The following is a 26360-nucleotide window of genomic DNA, read 5'->3' as shown; positions in this document are numbered from 1 at the left end:
GACCGGGGAAGCCCTGCAGGAAATCCCGTTCTCAACGGGATTTCCTGCATACTCTGAAGGCGATCGGAGTGGGTGGGGGGATGCCGCCGCTCAGCGGCTATCATTCAGCAAGCCCTGGGCTTGCTACATGATTTAAAAAAAAAAAAAATTAAAAAAAAGTGCGGCGCTGCCTCCTTGCCGGATTTTTTAGACCGGCAAGGAGGTTAAGGGGGCATTCTGCCTATTTATGTGAAATGCTGTCTATTTATGTGCCTCATGACTGCTGAATTTGTCTTGTTGGGAGCCTTATGATTTGTTGGGGGCCTCAAGATTGCTGAATCTGTCTTGTTGGGGGGCTCATGGTTTGTTGGGGGCCTCATGATTGCTGAATTTGTCTTGTTGGGGGCCTCATGATTTGTTGGAGGCCTCATGATTGCTGAATTTGTCTTGTTGGGGGCCTCATGATTTGTTGGGGGCCTCATGATTGCTGAATTTGTCTTGTTGGGGGCCTCATGATTTGTTGGGGGCCTCATGATTGCTGAATTTGTCTTGTTGGGGGTCACATGATTGCTAACTGCGAGACTATGGGAAAAGCTGAATCCTTATCATATGAGACAATAGACCTATAAGTAAACCTACTTTTTTAGCTTTTTAAAACAGAAAATAAAACTGGGAGGTTCTAAAAAATTGAATACATTTTTCAGGAGTAGGATGGATGAAATTGTTTATCTTCACAGTCTATTTTCAACTTGGATTTTCCATAATGTTCATGTATGAGTTAAAACATTTGTACAGTATTTAGTTTAAATTGCTGTTACCACTTTGCGATAGATAAGTGATTTTTGGGTTGCAGTTTGGGCACTCGGCCTCCAAAAGGTTCGCCACCACTGTCATAATCTAATGTCCCACCATTGCTAGGTTCATGTAAATTTGTCTCCACCCGTTACCACACCTATATTCTGGTCCATGGCCCACCCATTTTTCGGTGCGGCGCGATAAGCACGCCGCACAATGTGATCCTCATATTTTTGGCACGCTAGCTGCAGTGTGCTGAATTCTGCTGCCTATAGTATGTACAGTATACGCTGTTCTCTAGTGCCTGCACTGTGTGCTTATTTACCTCCAGTGTGTACAGTGTGTAAGGTGTTACTCTGTGCCTTTACTGATTGTAAACCAGCTATATTGTATGCTGATCCCTGCTACTTTTAGTATGTACAGTATTAGCTGTAAAGCCTGGTACACACATACAATTTTGATTTGCCAATTTTAGCTCTGTTCATAAAATTCATTGTCTGTTGGCCCACTTACTGCACGGGGGTGGTAAAATTGGAGGTCAGTGATTGACCAATCAAAATTGTATGTGCGTATACATCTTTGATCTATGCCTATACTGATTGTAAATTATCTAAATAAAGGACAGGGGGCTCCATCCAATATTTCGATGGGCAGGCCCGTTATCTGTAGCTTACACCGCTGCTAAGTTCATGTACATTTGGCCCCATACATGGCCACGCCCACTCACCTCATGGCCACGCCCATTTTTTGCCACGGCGCGCTCCCCACCTGGTGCCCACAGGTGCCCCCGATCTCCAAGGACCCTAGAAACGCCCCTGGATAAGATAAAGGGGTTTATCTATAACTGAACTTAATTCCGTTAGGACCCGAGGATGCATGCCATCCTGGCCAGGTGCCTTGTCTATTTTTAATTTATTTAGTCTTGCCTTCACTTCTTCCTGCGTTAAGTATTTAATATTACAGTTAGAAGATTGAGACTCTTCTGCCTCTGTAATTTTCAACAATGCTGTTTCTTTTGTGAAGACAGAAGCAAAGAAAGCATTTAATAACTCTGCCTTACCTTGGTCATCCACCATTGAGTTCCCACCCTCATCCTTTAGGAGTCCTATACAGTCAACCTTTCTTTTTTTAGAGTTAATGTACTTGTAAAACTTTTTTGGGTTAGCTTGGATATCCCCAGCGATTTGTTTTTGAGCTTCAATCTTTGCCTGCCTAATTTCTTTTTTACAATTTTTATTGCACTCCTTATAATTGCTTAGTGCAGCCTCGGTCCCCTCCTGTTCTAAGACCTTATAGGCATTCTTTTTCCTCTTCATTTTATCTTTAACCGTTCTATTCATCCATAGAGGCCTTTTTTTATTCCTAGATATTTTGTTTCCATATTGGATATACATACTACAATATTGATTGAGTATAAGTTTAAAAGCTTGCCATTTCCCTTCAGTGTCTTCCCCTTGTAGTACATTATCCCAGTTCACCAAACTTAGTGCCTGCCTAATTTGATTGAACTTTGCTTTTCTAAAATGTATAGTTTTAGTGGTCCCGCTGCCCCGCGGCCTATCAGTCACCAGATCAAACGTTATCATGTTGTGATCACTATTTCCCAAATGTTCTTGAACCTGCACATTTGATACATTATCTGGTCTATTAGAAATGATCAGATCCAGTAACGCATTCCCCCTAGTTGGTTCCGTTACCATTTGAGTCAAGTAATTGTCCTGTAGTGCTGCCAGAAATCTGCTGCTTTTACCAGAATGGGTAGCCTCAATACTCCAGTCAATGTCTGGAAAGTTGAAGTCGCCCATAATCATGACCTCTTTTTTACTTGCAGCTTTTTCAATCTGCTGTAGTAATCGCAGTTCTGCAGCTTCATTAATAAGAGGTGGCCTGTAGCATACCCCAATAAGCAATTGGCAACTTTTATTTCCACCATGAATATTTACCCAAACGGACTCCACATCTTCGCAATCTTCCTCCACCTCATCGTTAAGAATTCTTAACAAAGAGACAAACCCCTCCACCTTTTTTCCCTGTTCTATCCTTCCTAAACATATTGTATCCTTTTAAATTAGCTATCCAGTCATGGCTTTCATCCATCCATGTCTCGGTTATTCCCACAATGTTATAGCCTTTGTCATTCAGAATGAACTCTAGTTCGTCTTTTTTTTTTTGCAAGGTTACCATGCACTTGATATTTTTACCACCACATTTACCAATTTTGTTTACATGAAATGGGCTACTTGAATTTTTACCAACCTCCTTAATCTTTATACTGTCCCCACCCCCCTCTCCACCCCCCATAATGTTAGGTTACCACTGCCTTTTTACCTTATCTTGTCTACGTATTGAGACTTTATCCTCCCGCCTCCCCCCAGATCCTAGTTTGAAATCTCCTCCAACCGTTTAGCCATCTTCTCCCCCAATGCAGCTGCACCCTCCCCATTAAGGTGCAGCCCATCCCTGCTGTAGAACCTGTAGCCGACAGCAAAGTCTGCCCAGTTCTCCAGGAACCCAAACCCTTCCTTCCTACACCAATTTCTCAGCCACTTATTTAACTCCCTAAGCTCCCTCTGTCTCTCAGATGTAGCGCGTGGCACTGGCAGTATTTCAGAGAACACCACCTTGGAGGTCCTTGCTTTAAGGTTATCTCCAAGTACCTGAAAATCATTTTTGAGGACCTTCCATCTCCCACTAACTTTGTCATTGGTGCCAATGTGTACCATGACAGCCGGGTCTTCCCCAGCCCCACCCAGTAATCTGTCAATTCTTTCCGCTACATGCCGAACCCGAGCACCCGGGAGGCAACAGACTGTACGGCATTCACGGTTTCTTCGAAAGATTACCCTATCTGTGCGCCTAATAATTGAATCCCCTACCACCAGTACCTATCTAGCTTTAAGGCCCATACACACATCGGATTTTTCTGAACGACGGGTCGTTTGAACGTCCCGTCGTTCAGTCGTTCGCACGCGGAATCAGACGTGTGTACGGACTATCGTTCGCGTGATAAGACTGGTTTCCAACCAGTCTTATCACGCAAACGATAGTCTGTACACACGTCGGATTTGACGTGCGAACGACTGAACGACGGAAAGTTCAAACGACGGATCGTTCGCAAAAATCCGACGTGTGTATGGGCCTTTAGCTGCACTCCTATTCCCTTTCTCGTTACAGCAGTCTGCCCCTTGGTTGCTAAGGAGCACATCCTGCTGCAGCATTGCTACTCCAGAATCATCATCCCCAATATTACGCAAACAAGCATACTTATTAGGGAGGGACAAATCAGGACTAGCCTCTCTGCCACTTTTTCCCCTACCCCTTCTAACTGTGACCCAACTAGCGGCTGCCTCTGCTTCTTGCTCCGACTGTACTCCACCCACCTCATCTTCAATGGTTCCATCCAGCGTCTGGATCGTGAGATCCAAGCTCTTCTCCATGTTGTGTATGCTTCTCAGTGTTGCGAGATGCTTATTTAGCTCTGCGACTTCTGCCTCTAACTGAGCAACACGCACACACCCAGGGCAACAGTAAACACCCTCAATCCACTGATCAAGGCATGCACACACACACCTGTGTATGTGCGGTGTGTGTGTGTGTGTATGTGGTGTGTGTGTGAGGTGTGTGTGCGGTGTGTGTGTGTGTGCGGTGTGTGGTGCGAGTATGTGTGGTGTGTATGTGGTGTGAGGTGTGTGGTGCATGTGTGTGTGTGTGTGATGTGTGTATGTGTGTGCGCGGTGTGTGTTTGTTGTGTGTGTGTGTATGTTGTGTGGTGTGTGTATGTGGTGTGAAGTGAGGTGTGTGTGTGTATGCGGTGTGTGTGTGTGTGTGTGTGTGTGTGTGTGTGTGCGGTGTGTGTGTGCGGTGTGTGTGTGCGGTGTGGTGTGTGTGTGCAGTGTGTGTATGTGGTGTGAGGTGTGTGTGTGTGGTGAGGTGCGTGTGTGCACGGTGTGTGTATGTGGTGTGTGTTGTGTGTGTGTTGTGTGCGGTGTGTGTATGTGGTGTGTGTGTATGTGGTGTGAGGTGTGTGTGTGTGCGCGGTGTGTGTATGTGGTGTGTGTGTGTGAGAGGTGTGTGTGTGTGTCTGTCTGTGTGTGCTGTGTGGTGTGTGTATGTGGTGTGAGGTGTGTGTGTGTGTGTGGTGTGTGTATATGTGGTGTGAGGTGTGTGTGTGTGTGGTGTGTGTATATGTGGTGTGAGGTGTGTGTGTGCGCGGTGTGTGTATGTGGTGTGTGTTGTGTGTGTGTGGTGTGTGTGTGAGGTGTGTGTGGTGTGTGTATGTGGTGTGAGGTGTGTGTGTGCGCGGTGTGTATGTGGTGTGAGGTGTGTGTGTGCGCGGTGTGTGTATGTGGTGTGTGTAACAGTGTATGTGGTGTGTGTGGTGTGTGTGTGAGGTGTGTGTGGTGTGTGTATGTAGTGTGAGTTGTGTGTGTGCGCGGTGTGTGTTGTGTGTGAGGTGTGTGTATGTGGTGTGAGGTGTGTGTGTGCGCGGTGTGTGTATGTGATGTGAGGTGTGTGTGTGCGCGGTGTGTGTATGTGGTGTGAGGTGTGAATGTGCGCGGTGTGTGTATGTGGTGTGAGGTGTGTGTGTGCGGTGTGTGTGGTGTGTGTGGTGTGTGTATGTGGTGTGAGGTGTGTGTGTGTGCGCGGTGTGTGTATGTGGTGTGTGTGTGTGTGAGGTGTGTGTGTGTGTGGTGTGTGTGCGGTGTGTGTATGTGGTGTGAGGTGTGTGTGTGTGTGTGTGTGTGGTGTGTGTATATGTGGTGTGAGGTGTGTGTGTGCGCGGTGTGTGTATGTGGTGTGTGTTGTGTGTGTGTGAGGTGTGTGTGGTGTGTGTATGTGGTGTGAGGTGTGTGTTTGCGCGGTGTGTATGTGGTGTGAGGTGTGTGTGTGCGCGGTGTGTGTATGTGGTGTGTGTAACAGTGTATGTGGTGTGTGTGGTGTGTGTGTGAGGTGTGTGTGGTGTGTGTATGTGGTGTGAGGTGTGTGTGTGCGCGGTGTGTGTATGTGGTGTGAGGTGTGTGTGTGCGCGGTGTGTGTATGTGGTGTGAGGTGTGAGTGTGCGCTGTGTGTGTATGTGGTGTGAGGTGTGTGTGTGCGCGGTGTGTGTATGTGGTGTGTGTATGTGGTATGTGGTGTGTGGTGTGAGGTGTGTGTGTGTGCGCGGTGTGTGTATGTGGTGTGTGTGTGTGTCTGTGTGTGTGCGGTGTGAGGTGTGTGTGCGGTGTGAGGTGTGTGTGGGGTGTGTGTATGTGGTGTGTGTGTATGTGGTGTGAGGTGTGTGTGTGTGTGCGCGGGGTGTGTATGTGGTGTGTGTGTGTCTGTGTGTGTGCGGTGTGAGGTGTGTGTGGTGTGTGTGTGAGGTGTGTATGTGGTGTGTGTGTATGTGGTGTGAGGTGTGTGTGCGGTGTGTGTGTGAGGTGTGTGTGTGTGGTGTGTGGTGTGTGTGTGAGGTGTGTGTGAGGTGTGTGTGTGGTGTGTGTGTGTATGTGGTGTGTGTGGTGTGTGTATGTGTTGTCTGTGTGTGTGTGTGTGGGGGGGGGGGGGGTGGTATGTGTCTGTGTGTGTGTGCGGTGTGTGTGTGATGCGCAAAGTAGGGTGCCTTATAGTTTTTTATAAGGGGGGAAGTAACCAAAATTTTGCCATGGGGCCCCATGATTTATAGATATGCCCCTGTGTCCCATGTTACGGAAATGAAATAGAATGATCGAGCAACCAAGATTGCACTTAATTGTATGTTGTAGGGGGATCTACAGAGCTATATGGGACATGTGCATACATGGATCTGGTAAATTGTAGCTAATCCTTCAAAAGATTACAGTTAATGCAGAATACATACAGAAGAACCTTTTTAGCTATTCTGATAACATTTGCAACCTATCCAACTAACGTCTGCCTGGCAACTGGTGATAGCACTGTTTATATTTTCCTATTGGACAGAGATTAAGCAGCAGCCAATCGATGCACAGGACAATCCTCCTGTGTACAGAATTACTGACTCACTGTGTAAGTTTGTTTCAATTTCATCTTCGTTCTGCTGAAGTTCGGAGGCTGTTTGTCTTGTTCCACCCACATATCACAGCCCGGGGGGGTGAAGATGTCCCCCCTTCTCCTCCTGCTGGTGCTGGGGTTGTCAGGGGTGTATTGTGGTGAGTATGGGGGTCACTGACATATGTAATAATTATTATAATAGTCATGGGAGGGTAGTTTCACAATGTCTCTTTATGCTGGGAATACATGGTTCGTTTTGTAGCCATTTAGATGGCTCGATAGATAATTTCCGACATGTGCGATCTCTGGCCAGATCGTTTCGTCGCTAGATTCCGCATTGACCACAATGGAAATCCCACCCCCCCCCTGAAAATGCCAGCAGCCTTTACTCACCTCCCAGGCTCCAGCGATGAGCAGCTCTAGCCCCCTCCGCTTTGCCCACAGCCTCGCACGCACTGCCGATAAGTTCCAGGTCGCGGCTTGAGGACGTCATCAAGTCAGGACCCGACCCTTATGTCGGAGCTAGCAGAGATGCCGGCCAGAGCGGAGGGGAGCGACGATCGCCGGGGTAACGTCAGGAAGGTGAGTGGATCCTCTTCTTCCCCTCCTACCGCCACTGCTTTAACCACTTAACATCTCAGTCGTTTTCAGCTTATGCATCCGAGCAATGTTCACCTCCCATTCATTAGCCTATAACTTTATCACTACTTATCACAATGAACTGATCTATATCTTGTTTTTTCCGCCACCAATTAGGCTTTCTTTGGGGGGTACATTTTGCCAAGAGCCACTTTACTGTAAATGCATTTTAACAGGAAGAATAAGAAAAAAAATGAAAAAATTCATTATTTGTCAGTTTTCGGCCATTATAGTTTTAAAATAATACATGCCTCCATAATGAAAACCCACGTATTGTTATTGCCCATTTGTCACGGTTATTTCACCATTTAAATTATGTCCCTATCACAATGTATCGCGACAATATTTTATTTGGAAATAAAAGAGCATTTTTTTCCGTTTTGCATACATCACTATTTGCAAGCTTATAAAAAAAAATAGAGAGAAATATTTCATCTTTACATAGATATTTAAAAAGTTTAGACCCTTAGGTAAATATTTATGTGTTTTTTTTTTTTTTAATAGTAATTTTTTTTTTTTATTAAACATTTTATGTGGGCATTTTTGGGAGGGTGGGATATAAAAGTGTTTTATTTGGGGAAATATTGGTGTATTGTAATGTTTTTGGGCATTTACTTGTAGTTTTACTTTTTGGCCACAAGATGGCAATCTCGATTTTTTTTTACATGACGTCACTCTAAGCGTACAATGTACGCTTAGAGGGACACAGCTTCAGAAAGAGCGAAGCTTCCGAGAGAAGCTGTCGCTTTTTCAGCGGGGGAGAGGAATCAATGATCGGGCTCCATAGCCCGATACATTGATTCCGTGGCTACCGACTCCGCGTCTGGGAGTGCGCGTGCATGATCGGCCGCGGGAGCACGCCTGTCCTCCTTGACGTTTTTATACGTCAAGGAGGACAAAGTGGTTAATAGTGATCACTATGATCCACCGGCGATCATAGTGATCAGAAGCCAATCGCGATGGCTCCTGATCACTGAGTGGAGATGTCAGCTGTCAGATGACAGCTTAATCTCCCCTCTCGGGTGCGCATGATTGCGTTGGGAGCAAAAGCAGCAGGTGGTGTAAATTCTACGCTGCATCAGAGTTAGACAGCCACAAGTGAGGCATAGGATTTACTACCACCGGTCCCCAAAATGTTAACCTTTTTGCTTCCCAGAAGCTAGAACCTTCAATATTTTTAAGCTGGGGGTCTGTTGGCACAGAAGTAGTCTCATGGGTCCCCTCCCAACTGTGAACATTTGAAGATATGGGGGCTTACATTTTATGAGGGCAACTGTACAGTATCGTTGAAGCCCCTTCAAAACCAGCTTGGGGAGCCTGAAAACCTAAGGGATTTTAATCACATCATGCAAAATAGACGTTTATGAATGACCTACTTGCTGAAATGCACATGAACGCGCAGTGTTCACGCTCGCCTGTGTGAGCGCCTTTTAAAATTTCAGTGCATGGCATGAAGTAGTTAAACATGGCAGCACAATTTGATTTTCCTTGGTCACTTCCGCCGCTTGGTGGCTCCTAGAATGCCCCTCCCCCATCTGAGAAGTCCCACTGCACTAATCTAAGTATGATGAGGAATCATTGGTATGCTGCAGCCAAATTCTCCCCATGATTTCTAGCTACGCCCCTGTGCTCCATGTTACAGAAATGAAATAAACTGAAAATTGTATGGGTAGCAGGAAAAAAGGGCGTCAGCTGAGGGTGGACGAAAAGGGCACCACCATACACTCTGCAATTATCTTTAATATGACAAATAAAGCAGAAAAAAGGGCACCCAATAAATATCGTTAATAACATTGGAACATTAAGGTTTTTGAAATATGTTATTGTTTTAGAAGCTTGCAACGTTATAGGTTTTTTCATTTTATTTAGTTTGTATGTACAGATTTTACGTCATCCAATATGTTATTGTATCTATGTGTAAAAGTGTGTTTCTACAGAGTAAGTGGTTAGGGTTAGGCACCACCAGGGGGAGTGGTTAGGGTTAAGCATTACCAAGGGGAGTGGTTAGGATTAGGCACCACCAGGGGGAGTGGTTAGGTTTAGACACCACCAGGGGGAGTGGTTAGGGTCAGGGGCGTAGGGCCTGTGGTCGCAACGGTCGCCTCGGCGACCGGGCCCGGCTCCTGAAGAGGCGGGGGAGGGGCCCGGGGGGCCCATGTCCGTTTGGACTCGGAGATCCCTGCGTGCGTTATTGGGAGGGGGGAGCTGCAGCCGTGGGGAGGGCAGTCCGACCACTCCCCGGGCCCCCCCCTCCCCCTCAGATGCAGAGTGCGCAGCGCACGGAAGCGCTGTAGGCAGAACTCACCTGCCTGCGTTCCAAGCGCCGCTGGTCTCCTCCCGCTCTGCATAGATCTGCTGTTACACACTGCTTCCGGCTAAACAGGAAGCAGTGTGTAACAACATCTATACAGAGCGGGAGGAGACCAGCGGCGCAGGGACGGAGGTGAGTTCAGCCTACAGCGCTTCCGTGCGCTGCGCACTCTGCATCTGAGGGGGGGGGGGGGGGGGCAGCTAGCGACCTACCTACCTACCTACCTAACCTATCCTGGGGGCAGCTACCTACCTAACCTACCCTGGGGGGCCAGCTACCTACCTAACCTATCCTGGGGGGCCAGCTACCTACCTAACCTATCCTGGGGGGCCAGCTACCTACCTAACCTATCCTGGGGGGCCAGCTACCTACCTAACCTATCCTGGGGGGCCAGCTACCTACCTAACCTATCCTGGGGGGCCAGCTACCTACCTAACCTATCCTGGGGGCCAGCTACCTAACCTATCCTGGGGGGCCAGCTGCCTACCTAACCTATCCTGGGGGGCCAGCTACCTACCTAACCTATCCTGGGGGGCCAGCTACCTACCTAACCTATCCTGGGGGGCCAGCTACCTACCTAACCTATCCTGGGGGGCCAGCTACCTACCTAACCTATCCTGGGGGCCAGCTACCTAACCTATCCTGGGGGGCCAGCTACCTACCTAACCTATCCTGGTGGGCAGCTACCTACCTAACCTATCCTGGGGGGCAGCTACCTACCTAACCTATCCTGGGGGCAGCTACCTACCTAACCTATCCTGGGGGGCCAGCTACCTACCTAACCTATCCTGGGGGGCCAGCTACCTACCTAACCTATCCTGGGGGGCAGCTACCTACTCTAACCTATCCGGGGGGGCAGCTACCTACTCTAACCTATCCTGGGGGGCCAGCTACCTACCTAACCTATCCTGGGGGGCCAGCTACCTACCTAACCTATCCTGGGGGGCCAGCTACCTACCTAACCTATCCTGGGGGGCCAGCTACCTACCTAACCTATCCTGGGGGGCAGCTACCTACCTAACCTACCCTGGGGGGCCAGCTACCTACCTAACCTATCCTGGGGGGCCAGCTACCTACCTAACCTATCCTGGGGGGCAGCTACCTACCTAACCTATCCTGGGGGGCCAGCTACCTACCTAACCTATCCTGGGGGGCCAGCTACCTACCTAACCTATCCTGGGGGGCCAGCTACCTACCTAACCTATCCTGGGGGGCCAGCTACCTACCTAACCTATCCTGGGGGGCCAGCTACCTACCTAACCTATCCTGGGGGGCCAGCTACCTACCTAACCTATCCTGGGGGGCAGCTACCTACCTAAGCTATCCTGGGGGGGCAGCTACCTAACCTATCCTGGGGGGGCAGCTACCTAACCTATCCTGGGGGGGCAGCTACCTACTTAACCTATCCTGGGGGGCCAGCTACCTACCTAACCTATCCTGGGGGGCAGCTACCTACCTAACCTACCCTGGGGGGCCAGCTACCTACCTAACCTATCCTGGGGGGCAGCTACCTACCTAACCTACCCTGGGGGGCCAGCTACCTACCTAACCTATCCTGGGGGGCCAGCTACCTACCTAACCTATCCTGGGGGGCAGCTACCTACCTAACCTATCCTGGGGGGCCAGCTACCTACCTAACCTATCCTGGGGGGCCAGCTACCTACCTAACCTATCCTGGGGGGCCAGCTACCTACCTAACCTATCCTGGGGGGCCAGCTACCTACCTAACCTATCCTGGGGGGCCAGCTACCTACCTAACCTATCCTGGGGGGCCAGCTACCTACCTAACCTATCCTGGGGGGCAGCTACCTACCTAAGCTATCCTGGGGGGGCAGCTACCTAACCTATCCTGGGGGGGCAGCTACCTAACCTATCCTGGGGGGGCAGCTACCTACTTAACCTATCCTGGGGGGCCAGCTACCTACCTAACCTATCCTGGGGGGGCCAGCTACCTACCTAACCTATCCTGGGGGGCCAGCTACCTACCTAACCTATCCTGGGGGGCAGCTACCTACTCTAACCTATCCGGGGGGGCAGCTACCTACTCTAACCTATCCTGGGGGAAAGCTACCTAATCTATCCTGGGGGGCAGCTACCTAACCTATCCTGGGGGGCACCTACCTCATCTAACCTATACTGGGGGGCAGCTACCTAATCTAACCTATACTGGGGGGCACCTACCTATCTAACCTGGGGGCACTTAATTGTCTAACCTGTATTCGGGGCACCTAGCTAGCCTATACAGGTGGCAACTATACTGGCTACCTATATTGGAGGCACCTACCTAACTAACCTATACTGGGGGCACCTACCTATCTAACCTATGCTGGGGGCAACTATTCTGGCTACCTATATTAGAGGCACCCACCTAGCTAACCTGTACTGGCGGCGCCTGCCTATCTAACCTATACTGGGGGCAACTATACTGGCTACCTATGCTGGAGGCACCTACCTGGCTAACCTATACCGGGGGCAACTATACTGGCGTACCTATGCCTGGCTACCTATACTGGGGGGACCTATAGCTGGCTATAGGGATTCGGATATGTGTGTGCGTCGGGTGTTGCCGGGGGAGGGGGGCTGTTGTTGCCGTGGGGGGGGCCCACATCCAGATTCCGCATCGGGGCCCAGAGGTTTGTAGCTACGCCACTGGTTAGGGTTAGGCACCACCAGGGGGAGTGGTTAGGGTTAGGCACCACCAGGGGGAGTGGTTAGGATTAGGCACCACCAGGGGGAGTGGTTAGGGTTGGGCACCACCAGGGGGAGTGGTTAGGGTTGGGCACCACCAGGGGGAGTAGTTAGGGTTAGGCACCACCCGAGCAGCGCTGTTTATCGATAACCTAGTTTGACAAGGATGTTTATCGTTATCAGATTTCGTTATCCACTGGCGCCATTTCGTTATCTAGCTGGGCCCTTTTTTCCTGTGCCCTTTTTTCACGCACACATTGTACAGTGTATCTACAACTATTGAAAAATGTGACATGAGCATACATGGATCTGGTAAATTGCAGCTAATCCTTCACCAAAGATTATAGTTAGTGCAGTTACTAAAGAATCACATACAGAAACACCTTTCTAGCTATTCTGGTAACATTTGCAACCTGTCTAACGACTGCCTGGCAACTGGTGATCACTTCATACTTATTTTCTTATTGGACAGAGACTAGGCAACAGCCAATCAGAGCAGAGAACTTCTCCTGTTTTTACAGAAATACTGACTCACTGCATGAGTTGGTTGCACTTTCATCTCTGCTGAAGTTTAGAGGGTGTTTTTCTTCTGGAGATGTTCCCCCTCCTCCTGCAGCTGGTTCTGGGGGTGTCAGGGGTGTATTGTGGTGAGTATGGGGGTCACTGACATATGTTATAACAGACATGAGGTGTTTGATTCACAAAGTTTCTTTAGTGGTGTTATTATCATACATGGTTCCTCAATGTTGTACTCTTTAAGGTGTTTATTGTTATTTTACTGACTGTGAAAGTTGTGTGCGGTAAAGTGAAGTATTGTTTGTTATTAAATTACAGATTAAATTCATAAACTAAAAAAACAAATGTACACATATGCTTTAAAGGAAACCTGATATAGATATTATTGGTGTATTTATGCTTACCTGGGGCTTCCTCCAGACCCGGTAGGTGCATGGGCTCCCTCGTCATCCTCTCTGGCCGCTCCATTCTCTTGTAAATCTCCCCCAGTAATCTGGTCAATTGTGGACAGCCATGAACTTCTGCATCACTTTGTTCTCTTATAACCCTCCTCGGTAATGTGGCCGGCCGTGCTCTTTGCACATGTACAGCTCCTCCTCATGTGCACCCCATATCCATCTCCTGCAGCCGGTAGTGTTCTGCACCTGTGCAGTAGTACTGCGCAGAATGCTCCCTGGCATGGGAGTGTGGTGTGGGTGTGCGCGGCTGGGCAATGCATGCATAAAAATGCACGACTGGCCAGATTACGGGGGGATTTACAAGAGAACGGAGCGGCCAGAGAGGACAGCAAAGGAGCACACGCACCTCATGGGGCTAGAGGAAGCCCCAGGTAAGTATAAATACACTAGTAAGGCCCATCTCAGGTACACTTTTTAATTTATAGCATAGTGTTTGTTGATACTGTATTATATACAGTGCTGCCCATAATTATTCAAACCCCTGGCAAATTTTGACTTAAAGTTACTTTTATTCAAGCAGCAAGTAATTTTTTGACGGGAAATGACATAGGTATCTCCCAAACGATAATAAAACGATGTACAAGAGGCATTATTGTGGAAAAAACATTTCTCAGCTTTTATTTACATTTGAGCAAAAAGTGTCCAGTCCAAAATGATTCATACACTTCACAAACTGTCACAGTCTGTGGGAAAATCCAAAGTTCTGTACTATTCTGAATAGTCCAAGCTGTTCTAAAGCATCCTAATTACCCTTTTGGGAACAGCTGGGAACAGCTGTTTTAATCAACTCAACAGGTGAATAACAACAGCTCTCTGCAGTTGGTTTGTGGACAGTCCTGGCTAAGATAAAAGCTCAAGGAGGACCTGCGGCTGCGCATTGTGGCTGCTCACAAGTCAGAAAAGGGCTGCAAGGCCATTTTTAAATGTTTTCTATTTCCAGTGGCTACAGTGCAAAGTATTATTAAAAAATACAAGATGTTCTGCACTGTGGAAAATCTCAGAGGACGTGGTCGGAAGCCAAAAGTGACACCTGTGCTGGCCAGGAGGATAGTGAGACAGGTGATAAAAAATGCAAGTATCACCACCAAGGCCATCCCGGTAAATCTGGGCTCTGCTGGTGGCAATGTCTCAAGGCAGACAATCCAATGGACACTGCACACTGCTGGGATGCAGAACACGGACACCCCTTCTTCAGATAAGGCGCACAAAAGCTTGCTTGGCCTTTGAAAATGCTTTCTTTCATTTGACGTAAAAAAGGAAAAGAAACGCAAAGAACACCGTCCCCACTATGAAACATGGTGGTGGGAACCTAATGGTTTGGGGTTGTTTTTTCAGCCAATGGACCAGGGAACCTAATCAAAGTAAACGGCACCATAAAAAAGAGCAATACATGAGAATTCTCAACGACAACATCAGGCGGTCTGCAGAGAAACTTGGCCACCAATGGACATTTCAGCATGACTATGACCTAAAACACACAGCACAAGTGGTCAAGAAATGGTTAGCAGACAACCACATTAACGTTTTGGAGTGGCCCAGCCAGAGTCCTGACTTGAATCCAATTAAGAATTTGTGGAAGGAGAGTGATAGCAAGAAGACCCTCCAACCTGAAAGATTTTTAGCTCATTGCTAAAGAAGAATGGGTAAAATACCTGTGGAAACATGCAAAAAGCTGGTCTGCAATTATAGGAAGCGTTTTATTGCTGTAATAGCCAATAAAGGCTTTTCTATTGATTATTGAGAAGGGTAGGAATAATTTTGGACTGGACACTTTTTGCTCAATGTAAATAAAAGCTGAGAATTTTTTTTTCCAGGTAAGTGGATTGCTGGTGGCAACTATACTACCTACACTGTGGGCAACTATACTACCTCCACTGGGGGCAACTATACTACCTATACTGGGGCAACTATACTACCTACACTAGGGCAACTATACTACCTACACAGTGGGCAACTATACTACCTACACTGTGGGCAACTATACTACCTCCACTGGGGGCAACTATACTACCTATACTGGGGCAACTATACTACCTACACTAGGGCAACTATACTACCTACACAGTGGGCAACTATACTACCTACACTGTGGGCAACTATACTACCTCCACTGGGGGCAACTATACTACCTATACTGGGGCAACTATACTACCTACACTAGGGCAACTATACTACCTACACAGTGGGCAACTATACTACCTCCACTGGGGGCAACTATACTACCTATACTGGGGCAACTATACTACCTACACTAGGGCAACTATACTACCTACACAGTGGGCAACTATACTACCTACACTGGGGGCAACTATACTATCTATACTGGGGGAAACAATACTACCTATACTGGGGGAAACTATACTAGCTATACTGAGGGCAACTATACTAGCTATACTGGGGGAAACTATACTACCTATACTGGGGGCAACTATACTAGCTATACTGGGGGCAACTATACTAGCTATACTGGGGCAGCTATACTACCTATACTGGGGCAACTATACTACCTACACTGGGGGCAACTATACTATCTTTACTGGGGGAAACTATACTACCTATTCTGGGGGCAACTATACTAACTATACTGGGGGAAACTATACCACCTATACTGGGGGCAACTATACTAGCTATACTGGGACAACTACTGGGGGCAAGTATACTGGGGCAACTATACTTCCTATACTGGGGGCAACTATACTAGCTACCTATACTGGGGACAACTTTATTACATATACTGGGGCAACTATGCTACCCATATTGGAGCAGGTATATTACCTTTACTGGTGGCACCTATACCTGGCATTACCTGGCGTGCTTAGTATGCCGTACTCGCTCCTTTCCTTTTTTTGGGGGGGGGGGGGGGGGGTGGCCCTGTGAGTCCCGCCTGCCAACCATTGTTCCCCTTTTAAACCCCCCTCAAAAAAATCTGAAGCTGGAGCCAATACTGACAACTCCCCCCCCCCCCCCCCCCCCCCCACCTTTCATGATCACGCTCCCTCATTTACTCTAGCTTTGTGCATTACACGTTAATTTGGGGGATGTGTGGCACTGACGTGTCTTCAAGTGTCACTTTTTCCTTCCTTCAAAAGTTGATATCGGTGTACAATATTGGTGTGCACTACAATCAGTGTACTGTTCTTTCATATTTTGGGGTAATGCTTGCTGCATTTCTTATATGGGGAAGCGATTGGTAAGTGTTTGTATTTATTATCTGATGATCAGAATTGCTACATTTGATATTGTGGGGTTATTGTTGCAGCATTTACAATTTTGGGGGGTTCCTGATTACTGAATGGTAAGCCAGTACATGAACCAACGTAAACAATAGGAAAATTGAAACTGTATATCTTGCTGGTCAGTTTATTAGGTACATCTTGCTAGTACTGAGTTAGACCCCCTTTTGCCTTTAGAACTGTCTTCATTCTTTGTGGCATTCCTGATTTTGGTCCCTATTGTCATGCGATTTCTGCAAATTTGTTGTCTGCACATCTTTTATACAAATGTCCTGTTCCATCATTTCCCAAAGGTGCTCTGTTGGATTGAGAATTGCTGACTGTGGAGGTTGCATTTGGGTTGGTGCCGTCTTGAAAGGGCCTCTGGGTTGTAATTTCTACCCAAGCCAAAAAGGTTCCAGTCCTGCCCTGTCTGCTTCAGACTAAAAACGGACATGGAAAACCATCCGAGCAGACAATGAACTGGTTGTGTTCCAGTGAAAAAGGGAAGATCCGCTCAACTGGTCGATTTAAAATCTGATTTTTATTCAAAGGCAAAGTTACTGGACTAGGCAAATCAGCTCACGCATATCGGAGCATACACTCGCTCCTTGGTCATGAGCTATGACTAAGGAGCGAAAGCTATGACTAAAGAGTGAGTGTATGCTCCGATACATACAGTATGAGCTGATTTGCCTTGTCCAGTATCTTTGCCTTTGAATAATAAAATCTGACTTTTAATTGACCAGTTGAGCGGATCTTCCCTTTTTCAGTGTTTGCATGGCCTGGCTGTCCTCTGTCCTTCTCCTGGCTGATATTGTGGTGTGTTCAGCGGTATTCCTCTTCTTTCCTGTGGTTGTATTCCAGCTCAATGTAAACCGAGCCTCCCATAGATATGGATAAAATAAATGCTATTTAGATGTCGTTTCCAAGAAGAGCTTTGTCATGAAAATGGCCTTAACCAGTAATTATTTGCTTTAAAGTGAACCAGAGATGAAAATAAACTAATTTAATAAACAATTGAATCCATCCTTCTACTCCTAAAAATGACTCTTTTAGATATCTAAAGGCTTTAGTTTATGTATAAACATTTACAAAGAAAATTTAATGTGTCATAGTCTCTGCACAATTGCAGTGTCTCAAGAGTCCCAGAGTGAAAATACATGAACTATTGACCTTTTTATCTTTTCATCTCAGAGTAAAAAGCCCAGGGATCTGCTTAGGAAAGTGTTTTATAGCTGTAATTTATTATCAGTGAGCCCACTTGGTCCTAACTGGAGAAAAACTGTCAGTTCCACAGCTAATTATAAACTCTTTCAGGCAGGGAAAGAATAAAAGGAGCACAGCACAAGTGTCAGTATGCTTGCCACTGTATATACACATGTCTATTTCAACATGTCACATGTCATCTCTGGTACACTTTAAAATTAGAACACTAAAACTAACACCAAGTCGGCTACAACACATTTTTGCATGTGATGAAGCAAGCAAATGATACAATTTTGCCTATGCATCGCAAGAACGAAACTGAAATTTGAATCTCGCTATCTCCCTCAAGTGGTGTGCAGTGATATTAGCATCTCTGAGAACAGGGATTTTATCATTTGAAATTACATATGGTCCTGAATGTCTCTCTCTGAGCCACACTATGTAGCAACATGCAACCGTCTATGGGGCTGATTCAAAATGCTTACTTATTTTTTTTACCTTAAAGTAAACATGAGACGGGGGTGGGGGGTATATAAAATGTATACATACCTGGGGCTTCCTCCAACAACTTCCGGCCTGATCCGTTCCTCACCACCATCCTCCTTTGCCTGCAGTCTCCACAAATTGCCCCCAAAATTCCTCCGGTCCAGGCCATACTGTTCAGGCGCAGTCAGGCTGTGCGCGCTCCCTTTACTTACTCCCGTGGCTGGGTGCATTCTGCACCTGTGCAGTAGTACTACACAGGAGCAGAATGCTCCTGGCCACAGGAGTGAGACAAGGGTGACTGCATCTGCACAGACTGGCCCAGTTGGCCTACTTACTGGGGTTAGTTGCGGAGGCTGCAGGCAGCGGAGGACGGCGGCAAGGGACACATCAGGCCGGAGGGGGCTGGAGAAAGCCCCAGGTATGTATACATTTTATATACCCCCCCCATCTCAGGTACACTTTAAAGGCCCGTTTCTACTAAGCGTGCATTCGCAACACAATTTTTTGCATCGAAACTAAAACTAGTGCAAGTCAATGGGGTCATTTCCATTGAATGTGATTCCGCAATTGCGGTGCAATGCAGAAAGAATATCGATCGCATGCTGTAAATTTCTGCAGCACGCATCCATTTCCCACACAATGATTGATAGCCGCATACCACGTTAACATTCACAGGAAAAGGGCTGTGGCTGACGTGACGATGTGAGAGGAGGACCTTACCAGCGCTCCCTCCCCGATCCTCTCCCGAGTCTGGCCAAGAATACGACGCGGGTCTGCGGTGCTTTAATGCGGCGGACCTGGCAAGGAGAAGCGTAGCTGGGCTTTGATGGGGTACTGGGCGGTGAAACAGACCCCTTAGCTGGAGTGGCGCAGACTGGGTGATTCACGCCGAGTGCCCAGGAACTCCCGGGAGAGAGATCACGTAAGCCGGTGTCTACCGGAAGAGACACGTGAGAGAGCATGGAGATTGCCACACGGCGCCTAGCCACTGGACGAGTGGGAGTGAGAGGCGGACACCAGCCGGCAGCTAGTAGCGGGAGGAAGCCAAAAGAACTTGGAATCGCTGGAGGAAAATTACTGAGAAGCAAATCTAGGAGGTGGAGGTTACGTGCCAGCAGTGGGGCCGATAGAAACTGCCAGAGAGGTAAGAAAGACCTACATTACCTCTCTATTAAGCTGGTTGGGGAACACTAAGAAAGGAAGAAGCTTGATAGAGCAGAGCCCTCATAATAAAGACAGTGGGTCAGTGAAAATGACAGGCCGCAATAAAAAGAGAGAAGAGGCAGATGAAAGCCTTAATTCCTCTCAGAGATCAGCCAAAGAATTTTTCCCTAAAACTGGAAAGCAGTTAGAAAAGCAACAGGCAGCCCCATCTGCGGCCGAACCCCAGGAAGTAGCCCACAAGAAACAGGGGAACTTAGAAGACATCTAGCTCCATTTAAAAAGCCTACCCACTAAACAAGATCTCACAGAGCAGATGGAAAAAATAGTGGTAGCTACAAAAGCAGAAGTCGAATTAATCCGCAATGCCCTACAAGTAACAAACGAGAGAATGGATACGTTGGAATCGAAGCTAAATGAGCTGCAGGCAGCACTAGTGAAAGAGAGGAATAAACATTCCCACTACTGCAGCACTTTGCGCTATCAGGTAGAAGATCTCCAAAATAGATCTAGACGGAAAAATATCAGGGTCAGGGGGCTACCTGAAACGTACAAACAAGAGGAATTACAAGCAAAATTGACTGTTACGTTTAATGAGATACTAAAAAGACCCCCAGAGTAACTAATAAGATTTGAAAGGTGCCATAGAGCACTGAAGCAAGCGCCAAAGGTGGAGGAAACCCCAAGGGACATTATCTGCCGATTACACCATTTCCATGAGAAAGAAGCCATAATGGCAGCTGCGAGACAATTATCCTGTGTGACTCAGTTCAAATCCAACTCTTCCAGGACTTGGCATTCAGCACGCTGCAGCAGAGGAGAGCACTGCGCCCAATAGTACAAGTATTACAGAAAGACGAAATACAGTATAGATGGGGGTTCCCTTTTAGCCTCATTGTAAGGAAAAATCAACGATCTTTTTTTCTAAGACATCCAAGAGACCTCCCAGACTTTTTTGATTTTTTTAGACATTACACCAGTGAAGACCCCGGAATGGGATTCAGATTTAGATATGACAGCGCAAAGACCCCGAAGCCATAAATAATATTATAAACGTAAAAGATAGATTAGAGAGATACTGCCGCGTGAGCAGATAGAGGAGAGGGAGAAGGAAAGAAAAAAATTGTTGTTTTTTTTTTTGTTTTTTTTCCTCTTTCTCCCCTCCCCTTTTGGAGGAGGTGAGATACACTATGTATGCCCAGAGATATCAGACTATGGATTTTGCAAAATACAATAGAGAATGATGTATTATGTAATAAGGTGGGATATGACATTGGTGGCTGGAATGGCAGGTGTAATGATTCGGTATTTTGAGTTAAGGGGTGCTTAATGGGAACATAAATAGATAGATATAGAAGTTTATAAGGGGGAGAGGGTGATAGAGGAGGAAGTGAGCGGAAAAAATGGAGAGGGATAGATATACCTGCCATGATAGCCACTGATGGATAATGACTATTGATGGAACAACCCATTGCAATAATAGATGAATGAGAGCCGGCAAATAAGTGCGATATGGTTGCTGGGTTGGGTTCATGATAAATTTTGGATTAATGAACTTGAAGGTTGGGATGTTGGAGAGGGGGGAGAAAGGGGGTGAAGAGAGGGGAGGAGATGTTTTTGTTTTGTGTTTTTTTTTTTGTGCCTCTCTCTCTCTCCTCCCCCTCCGGGGGAGGTGAGACGTACTATGTAAACCCAGAGATATTAGAATAATGATTGCGCAGAGTATAATGGAGAAGGATGTATGGTATTATGTAATGAGGTGGAATACGACATTGGTGGCTGGAATGGCAGGTGTAATAACTTGGTATTTGAAATAAGTTGAGTTAAGGGATGCTTAAAGGGAACACAAATAGATAGACATAGAAGTTTATAAGGGGGAGAGGGTGATAGAGGAAGGAGTGAGGGGAAGAAATGGAGAGGGACAGATATACCTGCCACAATAGCCACTGATGGATAATGACTATTGATAGAGACTCTGGGACAACCAACTGTAATAATAGATGAATGAGAGTCGGTAAATAAATGAGGTATGGATGTTGGGTTGGAGCTCATGATAAGTATTGGAGTAATGACCTTGAGTGCTCCCTAGAGCGAGAAAGTGGTTTAGTACTTTGAAAATAACTGCAGTTGTACATAGTGGATACGGGTTTGTTTTACAGTGGGTTGCAAAAGTATTCGGCCCCCTTGAAGTTTTCCACATTTTGTCACATTACTGCCACAAACATGCATCAATTTTATTGGAATTCCCCGTGAAAGACCAATACAAAGTGGTGTACACGTGAGAAGTGGAACGAAAATCATACATGATACCAAAGATTTTTTAAACAAAAACAACTGCAAAGTGGGGTGTGCGTAATTATTCAGCCCCCTGAGTCAATACTTTGTAGAACCACCTTTTGCTGCAATTACAGCTGCCAGTCTTTTAGGGTATGTCTCTACCAGCTTTGCACATCTAGAGACTGAAATCCTTGCCCATTCTTCTTTGCAAAACAGCTCCAGCTCAGTCAGATTAGATGGACAGCGTTTGTGAACAGCAGTTTTCAGATCTTGTCACAGATTATCGATTGGATTTAGATCTGGACTTTGACTGGGCCATTCTAACACATATGTAACGATTGGTGTAGCACAGCCTTTCTCAACCTTTTTACCTTGGAGGAACCCTGTAAATAACTTTTGGATCTCAAAGAACCCCTGCAAACAATTTTTTGGTCTCGAGGAACCCCTACATTTATTTTTCAGGAGGCATGGTCTTTAAATAGGTTAGTCTGCTAATTTCACTATCTCCTATTACACTGCCACTCATTATACTGTCTCCTGACCCCCCAACTTAGTGCTTCTTGTTACAGTACCACCTATTATAGTGTGCTCTATTATACTTCCCCCACGATGTGGTAAAATGCCAAGGAACCCCTGCAGAGTCCTCAAGGAACCCTGGGGTTCCAGGGAACCCTGGTTGAGAAAGCCTGGTGTAGCAACACAGACATCAGATTAATGCGTGATCTGCAGAATCACCAATAATACAGACTCTATACCTGATTATGTGGTGATCTGCAGTATCACCAGTAATGCAAGTATAGACGACAGATATAAAGAGAAGTATGGTGCTTGGTGCAACAGTAGCAGATAGTTAGATAGACCTCACCAGAGGAGCTGGAGGGTCTATCTGCAACAGTTACTGAATAGTTTGACTCAACCTCACCAGAGGAGCTGGTGGATACTATCTGTAACAGTAACTGTATAGTTTGACTCGACCTCACCAGAGGAGCTGGTGGGTACTATCAGAAGAGCACCTCACCAGTGGCAAGGGCCCACTGGTGAGTAGAGAGGTCAGACAGGCTAGGTTCGGCAACAGAGAGGCAGGTACAGTACAAAATCAGAAGGCAAGAGAGTAGTGAGGATTCAGGCAGAGGTTCGGCAACTAGATCAGATGGGCAGAAGTACAGAAACGTTGAGCAAAAGCAAGGTCAGAGATAAGCCAGAGTCATACACAGAATATCAATAATACAATAAAGCAATAGTCCTAGTCTATAGTAGATTTGTGTGAAATCCCTGGTTTCCTCCCAGATAAAAGCACACCGGATACTAGTCTAAGGTCTGAGCGCTAACACTGACGTATTCGCAACAGCAGACAGGTTGCGAGTGAATCTCCCGAGCTTAAGAGCCCAAGGAGATCCTGAGTCACGCCCCCCTGCGCCCGGCCAATCAGGAACGGCGGGCGCATGGCGTGACGTCAGCCGACCCTCTGGTCAGCTGAGCCTCCTCCTCTCGGAATAAATGTCCTGTCTGTGCGCGCGCACGCGCGAGACAGCGACCCTATGGGCAAATGACAGTCCCGTCCTTGGCGTGCTAGACGCCAGAGGAACGGGTAGTGAGGTGGGCAGGGGCACGGAGGCAGCTGCGGTGACGGCGCAGCTGCCCCGCTAGTTGTTACAACATACAGTGGTGTGAAAAACTATTTGCCCCCTTCCTGATTTCTTATTCTTTTGCATGTTTGTCACACTTAAATCTTTCTGCTCATCAAAAACCATTAACCGTTAGTCAAAGATAACATAATTGAACACAAAATGCAGTTTTAAATGATGGTTTTTATTATTTAGTGAGAAAAAAAAAAACTCCAAATCTACATGGCCCTGTGTGAAAAAGTGATTGCCCCCCTTGTTAAAAAATAACTTAACTGTGGTTTATCACACCTGAGTTCAATTTCTGTAGTCACCCCCAGGCCTGATCACTGCCACACCTATTTCAATCAAGAAATCACTTAAATAGGAGCTATCTGACACAGAGAAGTAGACCAAAAGCACCTCAAAAGCTAGACATCATGCCAAGATCCAAAGAAATTCAGGAACAAATGAGAACAAAAGTACTGTAATTGAGATCTATCAGTCTGGTAAAGGTTATAAAGCCATTTATAAAGCTTTGGGACTCCAGCGAACCACAGTGAGAGCCATTATCCACAAATGGCAAAAACATGGAACAGTGATGAACCTTCCCAGGAGTGGCCGGTCGACCAAAATTACCCCAAGAGCGCAGAGAAAACTCATCCGAGAGGCCACAAAAGACCCCAGGACAACATCTAAAGAACTGCAGGCCTCACTTGCCTCAAATAAGGTCATTGTTCATGACTCCACCATAAGAAAGAGACTGGGCAAAAACGGTCTGCATGGCAGATATCCAAGGTGCAAACCACTTTTAAGCAAAAAGAACATTAAGGCTCGTCTCAATTTTGCTAAAAAAACATCTCAAAGATTGGCAAGACTTTTGGGAAAATACCTTGTGGACCGACGAGACAAAAGTTGAACTTTTTGGAAGGTGCGTGTCCCGTTACATCTGGCGTGGAAGTAACACAGCATTTCAGCAAAAGAACATCATACCAACAGTAAAATATGCTGGTGGTAGTGTGATGGTCTGGGGTTGTTTTGCTGCTTCAGGACCTGGAAGGCTTGCTGTGATAGATGGAACCATGAATTCTACTGTCTACCAAAAAATCCTGAAGGAGAATGTCCGGCCATCTGTTCGTCAACTCAAGCTGAAGCGATCTTGGGTGCTGCAGCAGGACAATGACCCAAAACACACCAGCAAATCCACCTCTGAATGGCTGAAGAAAAACAAAATGAAGACTTTGGAGTGGCCTAGTCAAAGTCCTGACCTGAATCCTATTGAGATGTTGTGGCATGACCTTAAAAAGGCGGTTCATGATAGAAAACCCTCAAATAAAGCTGAATTACAATTCTGCAAAGATGAGTGGGCCAAAATTCCTCCAGAGCGCTGTAAAAGACTTGTTGCAAGTTATCACAAACGCTTGATTGCAGTTATTGCTGCTAAGGGTGGCCCAACCAGTTATTCAGGGGGCAATTTCTTTTTCACACAGGGCCATGTAGGTTTTGAGTTATTTTTCTCACTAAATAATAAAAACCATCATTTAAAACTGCATTTTGTGTTCAATTATGTTATCTTTGACTAATAGTTAACGGTTTTTGATGAGCAGAAACATTTAAGTGTGACAAACATGCAAAAGAATAAGAAATCAGGAAGGGGGCAAATAGTTTTTCACACCACTGTTGATATGTTATGTTTTAAACCATTCCATTGTTGCCCTGGCTTTATGTTTAGGGTCATTGTCCTGCTGGAAGGTGAACATCCGCCCCAGTCTCAAATCTTTTGCAGTCTCCAAGAGGTTTTCTTCCAAGTTTGCCCTGTATTTGGCTCCATCCATCTACCCATCAACTCTAAGCAGCTTCCCGGTCCCTGCTGAAGAGATGCACCCACAGAGCATGATGCTGCCACCACCATATTTGACAGTGGGGATGGTGTGTTCAGAGTAATGTGCGGTGTTAGTTTTCCGCCACACATAGCGTTTTGCATTTTGGCCAAAAAGTTCCATTTTGGTCTCATCTGACCAGAGCACCTTCTTCCACATTTGCTGTGTCCCCCATATGGCTTGTGGCAAACTGCAAACGGGACTTCTTATGCTTTTTGTTAACAATGCCTTTCTTCTTGCCACTGTTCCATAAAGGCCAACTTTGTACAGTGCATGACTAATAGTTGTCCTATGTCCCACCTGAGCTGTAGATCTCTGCAGCTCGTCCAGAGTCACCATGGGCCTCTTGATTGCATTTCTGATCAGCGCTCTCCTTGTTCGGCCTGTGAGTTTAGGTGGATGGCCTTGTCTTGGTAGGTTTACAGTTGTGCCATACTCCTTCCATTTCTGAATGATCGCTTGAACAGTGCTCCGTGGGATGTTCAAGGCTTTGGAAATCTTTTTGTAGCCTAAGCCTGCTTTAAATTTCTCAATAACTTTATCCCTGACCTGTCTGGTGTGTTCTTTGGACTTCACGGTGTTGTTGCTCCCAATATTCTCTTAGAGAACCTCTGAGGCCCTCACAGAGCAGCTGTATTTGTACTGACATTAGATTACACACAGGTGCACTCTATTTAGTCATTAGCACTCATCAGGCAATGTCTATAGGCAAATGACTGCACTCAGATCAAAGGGGGCCGAATAATTATGCTCACACCACTTTGCAGTTATTGATTTGTAAAAAATGTTTGGAATCATGTATGATTTTCGTTGCACTTCTCATATGTACAGCACTTTGTGTTGGTCTTTCATGTGGAATTCCAATAAAATCGATTCATGTTTGTGGCAGTAATATGACAAAAATGTGGAAAACTTCAAGGGGGCCGAATACTTTTGCGATCCACTGTATATGTGGGTTTGGGGAGGTTGAAATTGGTGGTTGTAAGGACAAGAAAATAGAACACTAAGATGAAGCTAGTAGCTTGAAAGTTAAACTTTAGGTCACAAGAATGGATCACAGGGGTTTTTATGAAGTTAAAGTGATCCTTAAGCCAACTGAAAAAAATGAGATTTACTCACCTGGGGCTTCCCTCAGCCCCCAGCAGCCGATCGGTGCCCTC

General features: G+C 46.4%; 1 protein-coding gene across 2 annotated transcripts in view; it reads left to right on the top strand.

Annotated features, from left to right (window-relative positions):
* Positions 1-26360, top strand: part of LOC137528740 (class I histocompatibility antigen, F10 alpha chain-like) — a 233156-nt gene that overhangs the window by 29956 nt on the left and 176840 nt on the right. Inside the window, exon 1 of one of the 2 annotated variants that reach the window (XM_068250264.1) lies at positions 6787-6920. The exons of the other annotated variant lie outside the window; for it this stretch is intronic. Coding sequence (XP_068106365.1) covers positions 6869-6920 — 52 coding nt within the window. The 5' untranslated portion in view covers positions 6787-6868. Of the gene's footprint in view, positions 1-6786; positions 6921-26360 lie in introns of those variants that run through there. 2 annotated transcript variants of the gene reach the window in all.

Source organism: Hyperolius riggenbachi, chromosome 8 (assembly GCF_040937935.1).
Source record: "Hyperolius riggenbachi isolate aHypRig1 chromosome 8, aHypRig1.pri, whole genome shotgun sequence".
NCBI lineage: Eukaryota > Metazoa > Chordata > Amphibia > Anura > Hyperoliidae > Hyperolius > Hyperolius riggenbachi.
Note: the sequence above shows the minus strand (reverse complement) of the source record. Positions and strands in the feature narration are given on the sequence as shown.